The following is a 16,259-nucleotide window of genomic DNA, read 5'->3' on the forward strand; positions in this document are numbered from 1 at the left end:
CGAGCTAAGAAAAACTGAAAATGTTCATAAACAACAAAATATTCATGAACAATACAAAATATTTCACTTTCTTGAGGGGATACAGAGGGTCAAGGTCAGAGGCGTACGCAAGGGGGGTTACGGGGTTTAACCCCTCCTTGAGTTTTTGAAATATTATGAAAAATGCTGTGGAAAAAAATTAAATGGCCTATTTATAACAGTCAAAGATCTGGGAGAATACTATTACTATTACTATTACTACTACTACTACTACTAATAATAATAATAATTTGAATTATTATTTCCATGCAGCATGGAGAAAAGCACAGCATTCCAAACACACGAGTCTTTCAGAGTGATGCCTTGAAAATAAACACGAGTTCTTGAAAATAAAATATGAGGGTAACTATGATTTAAAAGAGAAAAAAAATGTTTTGTATCTCAGTTGCAACAATGTTCAACGCAGGATTTTTTTTTCGGGATGGGCTGGAATATTAAATATGGAAAGCACATGGCTTCGTTTTGGAGGGCAGGATGCATAATAAAATATTTCGTATTTTTGGAGCTTTTCAGTCTATTAAAATTGCATTCAAAGACAAAAAATTGTAATCGGGACTCACTTTAAAAGAGGTTTCGCATTTACACATTTTTATTTTTTAAAGTTCTTAACGGATTTTTATTTGAAAATTCTGATTTTCTCAAAATTTCGGTACGGGCTGTAACCCCATCAGCCACCCCTCTACGTACGCCAGTGTTCAATGAACATGTATTTTTTTGTGTAATCAATGAGAATTAACTAAATAAAGTTTTTGGTTCGTTGTAAGCGGCTAATGTATAGACAAAGGCTAGGCGGACAAGAATACAGTCACCAGTCCGCCTTCCCATTGTTTACCGCGGCACGTTTGAATCTCTCTCTTTAAAATGTCTCACCTTGTTGACTAGACAATTATTCAAACAACAATAAGCTTAACTATTGCAAACTGTTTTGTTGGTAAGAACAGCGAGACAATCCAGATGTGAATTATCGGAGACATTTATGTGGGAAAGAAGCCGGAAAAATTCCAACCAATTCTGGGAATCGAACCCGGATCTCCCGCGTGGTTGTCAGACGCTCTACCGACCAGACCATACCTTGATTATTTCAATTTATTTTAATATATTTTCTTGTGTTTGTGGATTTTCTTCACACTTAAAATGTCTCACCTCGTTGACCAGACAATTATTTTGTAACAAGAGACAAGAAAATGCTCCCAGAATTTGATAAAAATCGAATGACTAGAAAGTAATTTCGTTATATTGCTTTCATAAATACTATATTTATGTAGATCTCTACTACGTAATAGTATTAGTGGTATTAGTAGTATTATTAGTAGTAATTCAGCTAATTAATTAATTATGAGTATTATTATTTAATTAAAGTATAAAAACAATGGTAATTTGAATTTGGAGAAAGTTTTAGAAATAACCCCCTCCTTGATACAATCCTGCGTACGCTACTGGTCAAGGTTACATGAACGTAACACACGTTCCCACCCCACTCACAAGAAATAGATTGTAGTTACCTACAGTCCATATCTAAGACGACAGAAAACGAATGGCTGTTCGCAAACAAAAATCATGTAGGAATATAATATATATAAGAGAAAAATCGTTCTCCAGAATACGTGCAATAATCACTTAGTTAGTTAGTGAAGTATGTGCTAACAGACAATTACAACTCGAATCGTATAAAAAGTACTTGTACACCATGACAAATTCGGAATTAAACAAACGAAACTTGGGCCCCCACATCAATTTCACAGCGAACAGTAACTTGCAGGGTAAAATCGAATTAGTTTTCACTGCTTCAGATCTGATGAACGTTTCAAGTTATACAGGGTGTCTACAAAGTCCTGCTACCGTTACGATGAAACTTAACTCCTAAACTATATGATATAAATACATGCAGTTTTTTGGAACGTGTTCTACAGGTCTCAAAGTTTTATTTACAATTACAACACTTCCACATGAGCCCCGTAAGTTGCCCTCAGGACGTCGAGACGGTATTCGATCTCCATCCATACATGCTGCAGCATAGCAGCATCAACCTGTTCGAGAACTTATGCAATCCGTGTACGAAGTGTGACAATATCTGGAACAGGGGTTTCGTAGACACGATCCTTGACATACCCCCAAAGGAAAAAAATCCAAGGGGGTGATATCAGGGGAGCGAGGTTGCTAGGAAATGTCTATCCAAAAGGTCCCTCACAACATAATCTGCAAAATCAAAATAATAATAATAATAATAATAACAAAAATACCACTACTTATTAAAACGTTGAGAGCTGTAGAACACGTTGCAAAAAAACCGCATGTCTTTATCTCATATAGTGTAGGAGCTACAGTATGTTTCATTGTAATGGTAGCAGGACTTTGTGGACACCCTGTATTATTATTAATTCATCGTTTTGAACTTTAAGTTTAGTTTTCATTGCAATGCAGTTTGCCGTAGACAAGACCTTTGCGTTTTAAATATCGCGATATCAATGAAGTTAAGAAAAATATAATATTGTGATTTCTTTGTAATACCACAACTATATGAAAAGTATTTCAGCGTGGTGTGACGTGGAATAGCATTCTACGAGGAAAATGTGTTGCAAAATAATTCGAAGGTTAGTATCCTGACCCGTAGTACTTGCAACCTCTTTCAATAGCAATAATTTTGAGACAAGAGTTTATAGTCCAAACCAAATCTCGAAAATTTATGTAAATGTAGAGAAGACGTAGCACCCAGTCAGCTGGTCCACTTAGACTAAAAAAGACTGGGTACCCTTGACTCCCTGTACGCGCTAGAGAAAGTAAAATATTTTCCATGGCATATGAATATTTTATTGTTTATGAACCTTTTCAGTTGATTTTAGCTCGCGGAAATGTGTTTTTGTGAAATAAAGTACGTCTGTTACCTTAGCGTGTTACTTTACCGTGAAGAAGAACAGCTTCGCGCAAGTGAATCTAGCACCCAAAACGACATTCCACAAGTAGCAACTATAATTTTACGTAGTTAGGTTCGGATTGTTAGGTTTGGTACCAATAGTTATTATCGACGTGTTCTTTCGCTATTTGAGTGTGCATACAAAGAGTTTAAATAATAAAAAGTCAAAAGCGACGAAAGCACTCAGAAATGGCAGGTTTTTGCTTACGCTGGTCATACTTTGTCTTCGAATATCTCCGGTATTTGTGTTTTCCGCGCGCTGGGACCTACTTTATATTACGCAAAACATCAATATCTGTCGATTAATATATATTTCAATGTAATTCTCGAGGGGGTACGGTGGGTAAACGGCCCCAAAAACTGTTCAAGATTTCCTCGGGTAATCGAGTATGATGGATTGTTTCTGCTTGGTTTTTTAATATTTTTTTTATGTCACCTAGCCATTGTTAATTACGCGTAAAAGCACACATCTATGATACAGACACCAAAATTAATAATAAATTGGTACTTTACCTCACTCACTTGTGCTCGATGTTACAGGGCAAGTCACTTTCGGAGCCAAGTTATGCTTAGCATTTGTTTCCTAGTGTATATCATCACAGTATATGTTCCTCAAATTCACTACATTCTAGTGCAACAGTTTACAAAGACCGCAATTTAGACGCTTTAACCAGGGTCGGTAGCACTTCACACGAAAAAGATTCAGAACGACAGCTACTACTTGCACGAGCAAGATTCAAGCTTGTGAATTAGCTCACACTAAGGACGAAATTAGGGGGGGTCCAGAGGGTCTGAACCCCCCCGAAAGATTTATCAAGTATTAAAATTAAATAATGGAAAATATATTCGTTAACGGTTGTTGTATAATTTCCTCTGAACTTCTTGTAAGACAAGGATTATATTAGGATCATACGGCTTTGAAGGACAGGAAGGACTTATATAAGGGGGGGGGCGGTCCAGGGGTCCGGACCCCTGAAAGACTTACCAAGTACCAAAATTAAGTAATGAAAATATTAGCATTTGTTGCATAATCGATGGTTATTAATTTCCTCTGAACCTTTTAGAAGGCAAGGATTATATTGGGATCATACGGCTTTGAATGGCATTACGAAGAAGATTTATGTACACTACAAAAAAATAATATGCATAAAATATTAATCAGAAACTTACTTTTCTCCAACTACATGTAACATCATTTTTGTTATCCGATAAATATTCAATTATTAATCTATTTGACATTAATTTCATTGCCAGGGCACTTGTTTTTATACAAATTATTCCGATCTTAACTACAGGTAAGCTACGTAATGAATATGCACTCTTATATCTCTATTCTTATACAGTCTTTTTACCTATTCGTGGAATAATAATATAATATTAATTTGATTTATAATTATTTTCATATAAACATTATTTTTATTATTACTAATAATTATAATAATGATATTATTATACCTGAGACACTTTGTTCGGACCCGCCCCGAAACAAACTTCTAGATACGTGCCTGGCTCACACAACACACTCTAGCGGCAAAATGTCGAATCTCTCGGTGGGTATCTCTCATAACACTAGCAACAACCAACATGGTGTTGTGACGTCATTGAGAAATGCCTTCGTTATTGGGTTAGGTTCAGCTCTCTTATCGTAAATAATACTTTTTTGGTCAAGCCAGATAAAATGACAACTATACCCAACAAGCCTAACCTAACAACGAAGACATTCCTCGCTTACGTCAGAACACGATGTTGGTTGTTGCATGTGTTATGAGCGAGACCTATTTTCCGATACCATGAACGGTTTTTGATCGTTTATAATGGATAAAGAGGAAGATAGGCTGAGAACAGCCTTGACAACTTGGAAATGCATGCTAACAGCACCAAATCCGACCTTCCTAACCTATCCACGTATGCATATAATAGCTTAAATAAACAAAACTTTACCTGCCTAACCTATTTATATGCTTATTTCTGCTATTATATGAATAAGTGGATAGGTTGGGTAGGTTAGGTTTGGTGCAGTTGGCATGTATTTCCAACTTGCTAAGGCTGTTCCTAGCCGCTCGTATGAAGAGCGTGTCTCATTGGAAACATTCCACCAGATGGCAGGTAAATCGATTAAAGAATCATAAATGCTTAATACTAATGTCCAGTAATGATTTGAAATAAAATTCGCAGAGTTAGTTTTCGTTTCGAATAAGGAAATTATACATACTTTTGCACTGAATAGACAAAATAGTTTAATGTGAAGTTATTTATGATTAGGTAGAGGTTCCCACAATAAACTAGTTTGGAAAGACTGACTAGATTCTCTTTGTCAAAAACTCATATACACAGACTAGCCAGGGAGCTACAGATTCTGAATTTCTTGTTTGAATATCGAGCTTGAGGCAACTATACGGGAAAACAACTGAACATTAATTTCTATTCCCAAGAGTTTAAGAACGATTGTGATTTTAAAATCAAATACAGAGCGATATACAATTATTATTATTAACCATTACTATCATTGCAGTGATGAACTACGGTGAGTATTTTAGAAATACCCATACCTACTTATAAAATTACTATTTTGTTGAAACTTGAATACGTTGGCTGTCGTTTTCTTCCAAGAATGTTGTTGTTGTTGTTTATTGCTTCCCGGACATATTTTTACTTTCTCTTTTTAGTTATTTTACTATCTCTTTAGGTTAAACTCGATGATGAAGTTAAATTGATGGAATAAATGGAAAACAAATCACGAAGAGACCACGGTATACAGTGTCCTCTTTTGACCTAGAAAATATAACAATGAACGAAATAAGAAGCTAGATTTTTCGGTGCCATTTTTCCCAAAATTTTTAATTTTTTCACTTTTCGATGTTATTTTCCCCAAAATTCGCGTTTTTATTTTAGCACACTTATCTGTGAAATACACCTAAATTATACCATCAATGTGCTTTCAAACTAGCGTTTTAATTTGTAGGTCACACGACCTACGCTTGTTCGTGACAGTTTCGTACATTTTCGAGGAAGTACTGCTGTTACGTGTCCCGCGTAACGGTAGCCGTACACTTGAAATCCCGCTAGAACCCTGTGTGGAAAAAGAATATAGGACAACTTCATTTGTTTTACGTCAACTTTATGCGGAGATAGGCTAATCGAGACTGAACATAAACTAGGATTTGTACCACTGAAATGTTTCCCCACCGAGGAAACGTATTAAGGAAATAAATATGTGTCAGTAACCTTCGTGAAACGTACCATCGCAACATTTGCCTGGAGGGTCGTGGAAAAACACAAGAAAAACTGAGGGAGGATGGTAGTGTACTATGAACTGCAAGTGGAAGCAAATTTTCACACACTTTCTTTCCTGATCTCAGCAGAGAATGTGTGACCAGCGTCTTTACGAACTAGTATTATATCCACGAGGTTGTGTTAACCCCAGAGCAGCTTCAGCTGTAAGAAAAAGCCTTGGTATACTTGGTGATGGAAGTTATACGTGCTTACCATACTTTTGAAGTGCATGCAAGCAAAGGAAAGCGAAATGTAGTGAACAATACATGAAATAAACTTAACCACATGCTATTGCAGAAGAGAAAACGAAAGAAAAAGACGAAGAAATTAGATTTAACACGTAATTATTTTGATCTCTTTTTTTGCTGAACATAACACAACAAAAAAATAAGCGAACGTAAACAAAAAAAGAAATAACTTATAAACACAAATGGTTTCTTTCATTTTTTTATTCGTAACTGCCTCAACAAGATTTTAGTTCCCTTGACTTCATGCGAGACAGAACCGTACATGTCTCATCGTTGTTAATGTGAAGACGTATTCACAGAACCATCAAGAATATAGGCGAAGAAAGCAGTTCTTGCAGAGTTTCAAAAGCTGCTTCTTAGAAAAAATATAACTTCAGCTGGATTCCCTGATTAAGACGCTGAGCAGCGGGAATCACTCACAAAGAAGTCGAGGACCCACAAAATGGAGATCCTTGCATGTACGTATTCATTATATAACTTCTTTCTGTTGAACTACGGTTTAACAAGCACTTGAACCTCGTTTTAGCTACGTTCTCTAAATCAGATAGTTCACTCAAAACCAGAATTATGAAGATTGAATCGTATATACGTAGATGTTTAGATAAGGGTGTATTCTACACCATATCTACCAATATAACTAAATATGGTGTACGCTTTTGATGATGCAGTGAGTAAAACACAATTATCTAGCTGAATATAAACAGTTATACAATAAATTCTGTCAACAATACATTATTTTTTTTTATTTGTTTCATTGTTGCAGATGGCATTAACAATGACCAGAGCAGAATATTCAACCTTTCAGCAAAGGTGATGTTGAAATATTTTCAACCCCAAATTATTCTTACAGTACTTCTTAAGGAGGTGCTTATAGCTACATTTTTGACAGTTAGGCCTGTCCTTTGAAATATTTTTCTTGCATTAGATGTTATTTTGTTTTTAGGAAAGTTATGCCCAAGGGTTATGCCCTCAGCTAACCCCAAATAAAAACATTTTTCTTAAGCCTTTTCGAAATTATGCACTGCTATTTGGAGAAATGAAATAATACAAAGAAACAATGTTAAAACATATCAGCTCAAATCCCATTAAGTACTACGGAGGGGAGGGGGCTGATGGTGCTACAGTCCCTCCATATATATTGAAAAAATCAGAAATTTCAAATTAAAGCAGTAAAGAATTCGGAGAAAACCAAAAAGGAAAATTCAAACCCTCTTTAAAACCTATAAATTATCCGCGGCAAATTTTAAAACAAAGGTTAAAAAGAGTAATTCCGAAATATTTTATTGGGTATCCTATCCCTAAAACTGAGGTATGTGACAGTAATATCTTTGCTATTCCAGCACTCTGCAAAGAATACTACCTTAGTGGTAGTAATGTATGAGTTTATTTTTATGTCCGGTTTATGCACAGAAAGGCTAATGGCGACTGGACCTACAGTTTAATGTGGGATCCGAACCACCATGTGCCTCCATCGGGAATCTGATCCCGAGAACCCTGGATTACAAAGCGACTGCGTCACCACTACAAAATCGGGGAAACCCCAGGTCGCAATGTTCAGTATTGTTATGTTCAGTGGTTTGGAGGGGTGGGTGCCGGAACTCTTCAAGCTGGCTTGATATTGTTTGTGTTTATCGTAAAAACTATTCAAAATATTGTGGCATGTTTATAAATTATCGTGCTTTCGTGTAGTTACACACACACACGTTTTCTTCGTTAAAATGTTGTCACTTTTATTCCCGCTCATAAGAAGGTTCCGGTACGGCGTACCGTCGCGTACCATTGTGTACCGTCGCGTACCTTTGTGTACCGCCAGAAAAAAGCACTGGCTATGTTCAAATAAATGTTTCAGCTGTAATCTTTCATTGCTGATTTTGAGATGTTAGGAAACGTAACCACTACATATTCAAGAGCTCGTGCCGACCATAGTTTAGCAGAAAGAAGAAACTGTCGCCACCTCAGCTACCAGACTTGCCCCGTCGCGACAAAAAAAAATGTTCACAACAAACAAGAAGTATTCATCGCTGCGGTAACGAATTCACCCTCACCTTCCTCAACCTCCTCTTCGTGTCATAACACATCGGAACTTCTACCTTCCAACTGCTTGGCTTTGAGGGCAGAAATCTCTGGAGGGAATTCATCAGTTATGTAGTACAAGTACAGAATCCAGTAGATGGTCAACAGCATGGAGAACATGATCGGAAAGCACCTTCGGGCGTAGATATCGATCTTTGAGAATTTTGGAGAATTCTCATCCTTGATCTTTATCTCACCGCCCAGTGGAAAATCCTTCAAACACTTTTTAGTCCTTCTCCAAAGAGTAATAGGGCCGGCCAATAGCCTCCTCCACGTGACCGTCTTCTCCTCGTCATCAGGGCGTGTCTTCTTCCGTCCCGTCTCCACGTCGTCAAGGTCATCATCCTCTAGGTACGCCGCCACCTCTTCTTCTTCGTCTTCTTCTTCGTCCTCTTCTTCTTGTTGTACCTCTACGACCTCCTTGCCGTCAACGTCCTCTACGGTGATCGCTATTATGTCGCTGGTAGCCATTTCTTCAGTGGTTGCCGACACAACGGACGCCGGAGAGGTGAGTTCTGATTGGGCAATTTCTTGCTGTTGCGCTTTCTCTGCCTGAAAGTACAAGAAAGCAGCTTCGTGTTACTTAGCACGAATACCAAACGAATTCCATATATACGGGGTGTTTCAAAAGTTCCCGGACTCAAAGCAACTACACCCTGTCCCGAAGTTCCCTGGAGCAAGCGAACTAAAAAAAGTATTGTACTATCTCCCTACTGCCAGTCTCCCCCCCCCCCCACAATCCTACCTAGAGGTGTGGAGATCTTCAACCGGTAATGGGGTGACGTGTTGTCAGCACGTCGAACCCTCAACCGTTGTAGATTTCCCAGACCAGGTTACGCTACTCACTCGTAGCTCACCATTTTCCTCACGATGGTGGGTTGCCACCGGTCCTATCCGAAAACATAGCGACTTAGACCGCACAGCCACGAAGGAGGACATTTAGAATAGGTATGCCTCTATTTTAATAGGAAATGAGGACCTCAAGTAATCGTACAAAAATATGTTTCCTTGAGTTTCGCTCTTGCAAAATCGGGGGAGGAAAAAGGTGAAATTTCTCGCTCATCTCGCACCTAATCGGCACATCCTAGAAGAAAAGTGCATACGCGTATAACATTTTTTGTATAGAATTTTGTGTAAATTAATTTTTTGTCGTAACCTATTTTGCTGTAAAATGCTTTTCAAGCGAGATATTTGTGAAAAACTGATTTTGGGCGCCACTTTTCAAAGATAGCGGACAGAGCAGGAGTGGTAGAGGGGGTGCAAAATTAATAAGTTGTTAAGAACACTTTTACGAAGATATTTGTTCGAGCTTTCCCGGATTTTTTTCCTTATTGGGCCCCAATAGCATCCCATGTTGACTGGCCTACTGGGGGGTCATCAAACATGAGTTGCTTTCCTAACCACCACTGGATACCCAACCCAACCTATATGACGAACTGATAGCAAAAGCAGACCAATTACAGAAATAGGGTCTATTATGAAACAGATATTGGTTCATCATTCCCAGCTGAATTGTAGTTTCTTTAAAGAGCTTTCAAAAATTTCATGTTCATGATTTTGCAAAACTTCTGTAAGAAAACTCTAATACAATTCTACCTTCCTAGAATCATTAAAAGTATGACATACTCCTTCTTGCACCATCTTGTCGAGACCTGACATGTAAGTTGTGGGTAGAAATAGTGTTAGTGCCGATGCTCCCATAATCATTTATGTAATCAATCGGACATAATACCTCTGATTCCCCACCAGAGAGACAGGGTTTGAAATTTCAACTTCCATCGCCAATCTCATTTATTCTTTCATAACAGTGAAACCTAGGCACTATGGCACTATAAATACCCAGGTTTTCTTCATATATTTCTATGGTGTTTGTACTACCTCCGCTTTCTCAGCCTCCTTCTTCTTAGCGTCCAAAGTCTTCTTGAGGTCGGCGGACATCTTGTCGGTGAAGTTGATGGCTGCGTACTCCACCATGACAGCGAACACGAACGAGAAGCAGAGGATGACGAACCAATCGAGTGCAGTGGCGTACGACACTTTGGGCATCTGGGAACGACCTCCGAAGCCCATCGTGGTCATTGAGAGGACGGTGGTCACGCCTGAAACAGACACAACCAATCAATTTAAAGCATAAAGTACCAAGTAAACGTAAATGCAATATGGCGGACAGAAGAGCATAGTCTAAAAGTTTATGGCAAGCTTACGGTAGATTGCTGGTAGTTGTCAAAGCCAGTTGGATGCGGCAAGCTTGATATGAGCATGATGCAAGCTTGATATAAGCATGATGCAAGCTTGTAATAAGCATGAAGCTTTCTGTGACAAGCTTGGTGCAATTGTGACACGCGGTAACTAGTTGGCTTGATTCAAACCTGATGCAAGCTTACAGCTTGTCATTATATGCTTGCAGCAAGCTCGTTCACTTTACATGAAAAACTTGATTCAAGTTTGAAGCAAGTTTACTGTGCTAACTCGAGTATTTCTGACTTTATGTTAGGATATCCTTCTATGGAATTGAGAACAATATTTACGGGGATTCCTTTTGCCAGTGCCACGAAACTAATTCAAGTGTCCCCATGAAGATTCTGCTGTATTAATACCATATTATAACAAGGCCTGCGCAGAGATTGTTTGTGCGTCATCATTGACAGGCTGTGGAGCCAACTATTAAAAAATATTGGGTGCGCTGCGCTTAGAGGGGTCTGTTGCGGAACACATTCATCTGCTAACCGTTACTAATTTCCAAGAGCTCTAAACCTTGTCCTCCTAACTTAACAATTCCTAACCTATATTTCCGCCTGGTTCTAATAATGCATATGTGGAAATTGTAGATTTCCTTCCGACGTGATTCTAACAAGTGTTCTCTGGTTATCAGCCAGGTTAGGTCGCTGTTTGCGTCGACTGGCTGATAACCCGATAACACTTGTTCGAATGCATATGTGGCCAGGTTTAGCAATTATTTTTAGTGACTGTAAGCAGCTGAATGTGCTCCGCACCAGACCTGGACTTTCTAGAGATTTGTGTAAATTTATACAACGTAACCGCCATAAAACCTCGTCCTTTCTTACCTTCACAATAACAATATAACTACGGACAGTGTAAATATTATAGAAAACGGAAAAGTATCAAAATGGATCTAACAAATTATTATGAACAATATTTAAGTTGTGAGAATTCTTCAAGGCCATTATTATGCAACCGTTTATTTAGTTAAAGACGCCGAATTTTGTTTCTAATATTTAATAACAATACGAAGCAATATATTGACTGGGCTCGAGCCTCACAGCGCCATATAAGTTGGCGGCACCGTTGATAGGCCAACACGATATCAGTAACACAATCGTACGATATCACAATATTCCATTTTTATTCTTTATCCAGACACTGGAATAATACCTTGTTCAACTTTATGCCTATTCAACACACATTTACAACTGTGGTGTAGATATCGCGTTGCAATCCATGAACTACTAATGATGACGTATGCCTGCAAGAAAGTAATGTCTACAATGGCCTTCTAAGAAGGCATTGGCTGAATTGGGCCTAGGAAGAATTCTAATGAGGTCCAGTTTTTCAAAATTGTAATGGTTCTGAAGTCAACTTCCAAAAATTTTCAAAAGGGATAAAAGAAAAGTTTAAATGGACCTTCATGAAACCAGTATTAGACGTTTAACCAGACGCGCGTTCGAAAAAAAATTGGGGGGGGGGGTTCAATCTTTATACACATGTGTTTCCTATTATTATTATTATCATCATTTCAGTGCTTCCAAAGTACGTGTTCTGACTATGACCACGTATCTATACAAGCCGAGGTACTAAAAATATCTAAAGTGTGGATTGAATATTGTTCAATTCAATACTACGATTTGTAAGAACTTTAAATGTATGACGGCACTTTCCGCCACTTTCAGAGGTTAATTAAATTAGTTTTCATTCACTTTGCATGAGAGTTCATGTACTCTTCGAGCTGAGTTCAATTATCTGAGCAGTTTTTAAATTTGAAAGTGTTGAGATTTAAATGATGCTGTAGAAGAGGGGTGGACAAAGAAATTTTTCACTCTCTTATAAGTACTATCATTTTAAAGATAATGGAGGGTTAAACCCTTGTGTATGGCTAAAGGGGAAAAGGCAATACAATAATTATTATTGAAATTTTCTAATTACAAGTTACTGTTCTTACTATCTTGCATATTGTTTTTACCTTATTTTGAATGTTGAACTCATATAAATGCAGCAATACCCACCTAATACACAACATTTGTAGTAATATCTATCAGTGATAATGTGGTTTCAATCTGGTGTTAGGAATCAACACAATCATTTGTAAATAAATCAGGGAAAACAGAATTGATTGACCGAAGATTAGCATGGTGGATAACATTGAAATACGGTAAGGAATTTGCGAAGAATGCGCGAGTCTGTTCACTTTATTTTCCGAAAGATATTCTATTACCATGAAAGTAAAGTTTTAAATTTTTCTTTATGAACAAAACTTATTTTCGAAAACAATGTATTATGTATGAAATTTGGAACAGGTGCAAGTCGATTAAGTGCGAAGATGAAAATAGTTTGAGAATTAATTATTGTCTGTAATCATGAATGTAACCAGAAAAAGAAAATCGACATGCCAATGTTGTTGTTTCATTCAGTAAGCTCTTTTTCAGTGAATAGACCCTCGATGAAATTGTGAATTCTATTATCATTATCCTGTGTTATTATTAAACCAGCCTGCCTCTCTGGGGAAATAACTGCAACGATTAGTTTACATTTTTCTCCTGACAAAGTTTTGCAAATACAGGTGAATTGAATTGCTGTATTTATAATCATTTCCGAGAGCCCCAGGTAGAACCTGAGGTGCAGATGAAACAGTGCTGCTTTGAAGAATCAGTGCGTATATTGCGTTTTCCGTGTTATTTTTGTTCCTATCATAATTAAACGCTTCGTTCTCAGGACAGCTTCACCTTCGTTATAGTTCCTGGAATTCACATCGCATTCCCAATATTTAAAAACATAGCGTAATTTAAACGTTTCTTCCATACCAGTCACAACTCGCTGCTCTTACACAGCGGCGCAGGAACGTTTTTCATTTGGGGGGTACAAAATTCAGGCCCCCATATATATATATATATATATATATATATATATATATATATATATATATATATATATATATATATATATATATATATACGCGCGCGCGCATATATATACTACGCATATACTACTTCAAAGGTAGTACCGGTAGGTATCATGTGAAGGCATCGGAAATATTCCATTTTAGAACAGCACACAAATTTCCTGTTTTTTTAATTAAAAATTGGCATAAATAATTTTTATTTCTTTGTTTTCCTTAGTATTTATGGTCATTTTAAAAACAGATTTTAACCAGATAACAATTCCGAAAAATATAAAGCTCTGGACCTTGTTCATGGGCTCATTTTAATTTAACGAAACGGAATATCAGGAGTTCGAAATGTGAAAATTGCGAACAAAGATACAGCTATTGATTTTTAATGCAGGGTGAGATTAAAGGGGGTGAGGAAGATTCCCCCTTCTCCTCTATCTTCAGCTATCTCTCACCAATTGGTTATAGAAACCATATTATTGAATATATCATATTTATAGAGTCCACATCTGTTCAGTTCATTTTAATTTTAAAGTCCAATAGCTAAGCATAAAAATATATTTAAACAATTTATGGCAGATGTGTACCACATCCAATGCCTTTTAGAAGCCATGTATTCGGTATTTCCTCAGACATCTATATGGTGTTGTATTTTTTTTTTTTTTAAATATTGAGTTGAGATGGTTCACGATCAACTCGTAAGAGGTCTAAGTTTGGAATGTTTGTAAAACATTTGACAAAGCATTTATTTGTAACATAATTATTTGTACCTAACGACGTGCTTCAAGCACTGAAAATACTATCATTATATATACAAAACCGAAATCCTTCAGATCTCCTTCGAATCCCGGCCTGGGCATGGATGTTATTTGTGAGTGTCCCTTCATCACTTTCATCATACCATCACTCATCCTCATCTTCGCGAATAGCCAGAAGTGGCTGAAATTTGAAGTAAAATAAACCAATTCACTCAATCAAACATTCCCATCTTGCTCAAAGACCTTATGAATTCAATCAAGAATCTACCAATATCTACCAACCGAATGTGAAATGTCATAAACCTAACCTTAACTGATTAGAAAACTTATTAAAACCTATTCTATGTACTTTATATCCACTTCATGGGCTAATCGGAACTGAATCTGCAGTTTAAAGTGGAATCCAAAGCTCAGTGCATGTTGGACCCTTCAATTACAAGGCGAGATATCTCGTCCTGACCCACGAAATGTTTAATATAAGCAACACGTACATTGTGTCACCACCAGTGATGTGCGTCTACGCGTAAACAACGATAGTTTACATTCTGCACGTAGACTATGTTATACACGTAGATTACGTAATCTATGTAAACAACATGGCGAAAGGTGATAACTTAGCAAAGAGCGCCGTGGAATTAAAAGAAAATTATACTGCATATATACATAGTTCTTGATGTGTGTGTGGAGAACTTTTCATACTCTTTCTTTCAAATTCGAACAATTTCTCACCTAGGAAGAAACGTAATATAGGAAATATTCTAGTGATTTATGGGGAAAAGACCACTCTTGCCTCACGACTGCCATCTGTTGTTGTTTCTTGCATACTATTTATCTTCTTCCATAGTTGATAATAGAAGAGAAGAGAAATTTTGTTGTAAATAGGGTTCTTTTCATTTCGTTAGGAACCAATATAGTTGAAAATGTCACTTTCATTTCATGAAACCCTTGAAAATTAATTTTAATGCACTTTAGATCTCTACGTAGTCTATGTAAACTACAACCCAATGTAATCTACGCGTAGATTACGTGTAGACAACGCATGTAGACGTAAACTTATAGTCTACGGCACATCACTGGTCACCACTCAAAGTTTCACAATGTATATATCATTAAAGCAAAACTTTTCTTAATAACGTTTTTCTGCTTTATATCTTGTTTCGATTCTGTGAACCGTCGAAATACGGAATTGTATTATAAATAGATTAAAATGGGCAGCACAGGCTCGCAATTATTACTAATGCATTAACTTTGCAATTACAGTAAACAAAATACACGACATTTTGAAAAAAAGAAGTCAATAAATTTAAACGCTTGGTATGTCTAATAAGACACACAGTAATTTAAATTTATTTTTAGCAATTTCTTCAAATATGATACCAGAGTTTCGAACGAGATCATCTCGGACATCAAGTATCGCCTCGCTTTGATTCTGCAGAGATTTATTTCAGTCTCGTTTCGTGAGAGGAAACACAGACTTTTATTTTCTCAGTTATCATCTCTATGTTCAAAAATCTCTTAATATATAGATTTAAGTATAGTTTTCCCTCTTACAAAGTTATGAAGTACAGGAGAACATTGTATTCCCCAATGTATCGTCTCATTTGTGTAAGTATTTCGTTTCGGAAAATTCCATTTGAAAAATTCAAAAGAAAAGGTCAGTCATGTACTCTTCTGATGATGATTTATATATTATCTTTGAATCGACGCGACCACTTCTTTAGAAAAGTGTAATCCCCTTACGCAAAGGAGCATTCATTTGGAGCGTGATTTTCTGAGAGTAAACTTTATCTGATTCCATCGTTTCACAGAAATTTTACACAATTTTCATCTCCTTA

The 16,259-nt window shown here is 36.9% G+C and overlaps 1 protein-coding gene across 1 annotated transcript in view; it reads right to left on the minus strand.

Moving 5' to 3' along the window:
- Nucleotides 1–6,689: 6,689 nt before the first annotated feature.
- LOC145997288 (gamma-aminobutyric acid receptor subunit alpha-6-like) overlaps nt 6,690–16,259 on the minus strand; it is a 210,232-nt gene continuing 200,662 nt past the window's right edge. Inside the window, exons 7-8 of the mRNA XM_083134179.1 lie at nt 10,423–10,643; nt 6,690–9,096 (exon numbers count right to left, since the gene is read on the minus strand). Coding sequence (XP_082990305.1) covers nt 8,539–9,096; nt 10,423–10,643 — 779 coding nt within the window. The 3' untranslated portion in view covers nt 6,690–8,538. The remainder of the gene's footprint in view (nt 9,097–10,422; nt 10,644–16,259) is intronic.

The sequence above is a fragment of the Lepisma saccharinum genome, chromosome 13 (assembly GCF_977018435.1).
Source record: "Lepisma saccharinum chromosome 13, izLepSacc3.1, whole genome shotgun sequence".
NCBI classification, from domain to species: domain Eukaryota; kingdom Metazoa; phylum Arthropoda; class Insecta; order Zygentoma; family Lepismatidae; genus Lepisma; species Lepisma saccharinum.